This window comes from Trichechus manatus, unplaced genomic scaffold, assembly GCF_000243295.1.
Source record: "Trichechus manatus latirostris isolate Lorelei unplaced genomic scaffold, TriManLat1.0 scaffold00044, whole genome shotgun sequence".
NCBI classification, from domain to species: domain Eukaryota; kingdom Metazoa; phylum Chordata; class Mammalia; order Sirenia; family Trichechidae; genus Trichechus; species Trichechus manatus.
In genome coordinates, this window is record NW_004443980.1 from 14,267,014 (window position 1) to 14,272,094 (window position 5,081).

Sequence of the window (5,081 nt, forward strand, 5' to 3'; positions counted from 1 at the left end):
AATGAGGGAGGATGGGTGGCAGTTGTGTTAGTAAGGCAGGACCTGATCTACAAGACTGGATTGTGTCCTGAGGCAATCTCTTGAGATATAAAAGACAAGTGAGCAGTGAGACAGGGGGACGTCATACCATCAAGAAAGCAGTGCCAGGAGCAGAGTGCTTCCTTTGGACCGGAGTCCCTGCGTAGAGAAGCTCCTAGTCCAGGGGAACACCGAAGAGAAGAAGGCCGACAGAGAAAGCCTTCCACTGGAGCTGGTGCCCTGAATTTGGACTTTTAGCCTACTTTACTGTAAGGAAATAAACTTCTCTTCGTTAAAACCATCCACTTGTGGTATTTCTGTTATGGCAGCACTAGATGACTAAGACAGAAGGCTAAGGAGTGATGTTTGTTCTTAAGGTAGTAGAGGGTCATTTAAGTAATATTGAGAAAAGAAGTGACGTGATTTTGTGTCATTACAATAGAGAACACTGGCTCAGGAAGAGACTGAAGTTATAGTAGGCAAGTAGGCTGATAAAAATCTAGGCCAGAGATGGTAAGTAACTGAGAACTTTGAGGATAGAAATGAAAGGATAGATGCAGTTTACTTTTTGGTGGTTTAATTGTTAAGACTTGATGTTTAATTGAATCTTGATAAAGGAGGAGTGATGTGGGCAGGATGGTGATGACGGGTTTGGGCAGGTGGTAGAAAAATGATGCCATTTGTTGGGATGTATGTTACAAAATAAAAAATGAAGTTGAGGGGAAAGTAATGAGTCTTGTTTTGGATATGCTGAGTTTGAGGAGCCTGGGTGGTCTGACAGTCACTTGGCAATATAGGGTTGGAGTTAGGGGAGAAAAGTCTTGCTATCAAAGATCAGCATAGAGTTGGTAGGGAGTTCTGTTGGCTTAGTGGTTAAGTGTTCAGCTGCTAACCGAAAGGTAAGGCATTGGAATCCACCATCCGCATTGTGGGAGAAAAGACGTGAGAGTTTGTTCCCACAAAGATTACTAGGAAACCCTATGGGACAGTTTTACTCTGTCCCATGGGTTTGCTGTGAGTTGAAAATTGACTTGACAGCACCTAACAACAACAACAACAGTGTAGTTGGTAGTTGAAGTCATCAGGTGGATGAGATGACTAAGACAGAGCAGGCTAGAGGGCTCTTCAAGCCCTGAAATACAGGCACCCAACTCTGCACAACTCCACAGGCACTTACCCCTCAGGTGGTTGTCGCTGTCTGAGTGAGCACAACCTGCTCAGCCTATACTGTGACCCCTAAGGAAAGCATATAAAACAGTAGTGAGACAGAACAAATGGAGGAACCAGGGGGCAAATCGAAACTTAAGAAGTTGCTACAAGAAGATTCAGCCAAGAAGACTATAGAGAGAAATTGTTAGAAAGGTAGGAAGGAATAAGGAGAGACGGTGAGACAAGTGAGAGGAGACTTTTAAGAAATTATTTGTAGTGCCAAATGGGCCAGAGAGGTTAAGAGAAGTAGGTTGGTGACCTTAGACTTAGCTAATGTGTGTTGATTTGAATAATCTAATTAGATGTAATGAGGGCAGGAAGTAGGAGGACATGAGAACAGTAAAGAAGAATATAAATATCGTTTGGATTGTTTTGTGGTGTTGACATTGTTTTTTACTTGGCTGTGCTAGTGCTCATTCCAACTTTTTTACTTCTCATGCAGATTAACCCATTTATTACTGTAAAAACTAGAAATTGGCACTGATTTTTAGCACTTATATCTTGGAATGAAGAGGGCTCCAGACTTTCACTGTCACTAGAACCCAGATAGAAATGATGTCTTAGAACTCCCTTTTAACTAGGGCAGTGATACATCTCAGTTTGCTTACGATAGTCCTGTTTATGCTTCTTGTCCCAGCATAATTATTAATTGTATCTCTTTTTACTTTTAAAAGTGTTCCAGAATGGATAATAAATTGATACGGTCACCCAACTCATGGCAACCACATGTGAGTCAGAGTAGAACTGTCCTCCATAGGATTTTCAGTGGCTGATTTTTTTGGAAGTAGATCTCCAGGAAGGCCAGGCCTTTCTTCCAAGGTGCCTGTGGGTGAAGTTGAACCATCAACCTTTTGTTTAGCAGTGAGCATGTTGACTTTTTTGTACCATCTAGGGACTCCCTTTTATAAACAGGGAACTTTAGTAACTCAGTACTTATGAGTCTCATTGATTTGATATAGAAGAGCCAAGAGAAAGTAATAGGGATATTAACTGTGCTGGGATGTGATGTAGGTCTACCCCGCGATGATCCTTTGTGGCCTACTTATCACAGTACTGTTTTTCGAGATACAAAGTAGCAATGTAATTTTTTCTCTAGTGTAAAAAAAAAAAGCAAAGCAAAACTGTAATCTTGTTCTTATACTATGTCATAATTTGAGTTAAGAAATGTGAAAGATAAATAATATATTTTTAAAACTATACATAGTTTTGAAGGTAATGGTTAAGAAGTCAGTGTAAAATGTTCCATGAAAATCTCTAAAATTATTTGAGGAAGGCTTTGTATATTTATGTTAAAACTCATTGCTGTCGAGTTGATTTCAACTTACAGCGACCCTATAGGACAGAGTAGAACTGCCCCATAGGGTTTCCAAGGAATGACTGTTGGATTTGAACTGCCGACCTTTTGGTTAGCAGCCAAATGCTTAACTACTGCGCCACCAGGGTCCCATATTTACATTAGCAAATGTTAATTCAAATATTATATTAAATTATAAGGCAACTCTATGCACTGTGATATCTGAAAGATATTTGAATTGAATTTTTAAAACTTTCAGATACTGGTCAGTGCTTAGGCAGATTATTTCGGGTTTTCAGCATCAGTGATGAATTGGTTATTTAACTTACTTATAACCACAGCATTAGTTTTGTTTTTTAAATCACATTGTTTGAGTATTAACTGTCGTAATAGATTTTTTTTTCCCATGGTGGTATTTTTATAGTAACTTCCTTATTTCACTTTGATTGTTCAGAACACAATTAACTTCTGGATTTTTTTCTGTAGCACATGATAGTGATGGAAGATATGCTGAAAGACTTTCTTCTTGGAGAACACCTATTACTGGTTGGTAACCAGGTGAGTTACGGCTGGATCCCAGAATCTAGTGAATATATGATAGTAACAGTTTAAAGGCAGTGAGTTTCTTCTCCTTATTGGAATAAGTTTTTGGAAATAATTCTTTTTTTCCCCAATTAAGTGACTGGTTTAATTAAGAGAGTCTTCTGCCTTCTAAATTTCAGAATTACCTTAGAGCTTAAATCACCCTACCTTCCCGTTCAGTCACCCATAAAATCCAGTCCATTCTGCCTCATAAACGTCTGTTCTTCTTTCCCATGTCTGTTGCCCCTTCCCAGTTCACCATCACCTGTCGCCTGGATTACAGCAGTAGCTTCCAGCATAGCTACACCCCTACCTTACTCCTACTCTGATCTGCTCTCCACTCTGAAGCTAGATTGATGCTTCTGAAACTAAAATCTGATTAGCTCATTGTTGGTTTTGCTTAAATTGCTTCCCCCTTATCCTTAGAATATAGTGGAAGTCTTTGATGTGACTTAGAATGTCCTGCAGCCTCAGGCCTCTGACCACCTCTCTGGCCCAAACCCCTGGCTCCCTCCTTTCTCTCACTCTGTGTTAGTCTGAGCCACTCTGACCTTCCCTCAGTTTCTTATCTCTTCTCTGATCCTTGATGTATGCTCTCCCCTCTGCATGGAGCACCCCTACCCCCTTTCTACACCCCCTGTCCCTGACTCCTGGGAGGAAGGCGTTCCCTTGTCCCTGGCTGAGTTAGGTTTTCCCTTTTGTCACATTAGTCATATGCTACTGTGATTACACAGTGAGTGCCTGTCTTCCCACGTGTCAGTCTGGTCCACCAGGGCAGGGACCACACTTCTCTTGCTCCTCTCTGTATCCTCAGTTCCTAGAGCAGTACCTGCTACGTGGCAGATACTCAGAATATATACGTACAGGGAATGGATGGATGCTTTCTGTTTAGAGGTCTCTGATAGTTTTCCTCAATTGAATTATCAGACCCACAGCAAAGAGCACCTGTGTTTGTTTTTTAAATTAGTCTTAAATTAAGAGTTACAAACTTTCAGCAGTTTTAGTCTCTCTTTTTTTAACTTGTAAAAGTGATACTTTTTATTTGTATATTTAGCGCCTGTCAAACTTATAGTTTTAAATGTTGAGTTTCCTTTTCTTTTTTAATAACAATGGATCAGGTGCATGATTTAGTAGTTGAGTGCAGACTTGGAGGTTAGCTGGCCTGAATTCCGATAGCAACTCCTTCACCTATGGCTGTGTGACTTTGGGCAAATTGCTTATCTTTCTAAGGTTCACTTTCCTGATGTCTAGCTTGGGAATAAAAACATTGTATACTATATAGGCCTAATGTAAGGATCAAATGAGGTGATGAATGGAAAGCACTTCACACAGGGCCTGGCTCATAGGAAGTTCTCCGTGCTGCCAGCTAAAAAGAAAATGTACATCTTGCTGTGCAGTTTAAAAGGTACTTTAATATTCTCTTATTTAATTTTTTCTAAAGAAGAATGAAAAGGAGAACAATAAATTATTCATGGCCTTTTCCTCACTATTTGGAAAGTTCTACCTACTTTCCTTTACTGAAAAATTATTTGTCCTGATGAATCTACATACCAGACTAGGAGGATGAAGATCAATGAACATTGCGAGATTGGGTCCATGATACTGACACCCAGGAATTCAGGTTCTCATACTACTTTGAAGAACAATAACTATGTGGACTTGTAAGTCTTATGTAGCCCAGAGTACTTCACAAACTTTTCATAAGTAGTTAAACCCTGGTACACTCAGTGTGTCCTTTACAAAACTCCTGCTGTCTCCTGAATGGCCTTAGCCACAGAATCTGCTGGCATCTTAGCAGCAGCAGACCAGCATGGTGAAGAGAATAGATCAAGAATATACAGAGCTGACTCTGGCAAGATGGCGCTCTAGGCAGAAGCACCACGCTGTCCCTCCACAACAAAGATCCGAAAAACTAAGCCAAACAGAGAATCAACAATCCTGAAACCCTAGAACATCAAATGAAGAGATAAAGAACTCA

General features: G+C 40.2%; 1 protein-coding gene across 4 annotated transcripts in view; it reads left to right on the top strand.

The window, feature by feature from the left end:
• VWA8 (von Willebrand factor A domain containing 8) overlaps window positions 1-5,081 on the top strand; it is a 468,389-nt gene that overhangs the window by 201,386 nt on the left and 261,922 nt on the right. For all 4 annotated transcript variants that reach the window (XR_002824147.1, XM_004376614.1, XM_023731623.1 and 1 more), the window contains exon 20: window positions 3,008-3,079. Coding sequence is in view for 3 of the 4 variants with exons in the window: in XM_004376614.1 (XP_004376671.1) it covers window positions 3,008-3,079 (72 nt within the window). In the remaining variant the exon portion in view is untranslated. The remainder of the gene's footprint in view (window positions 1-3,007; window positions 3,080-5,081) is intronic.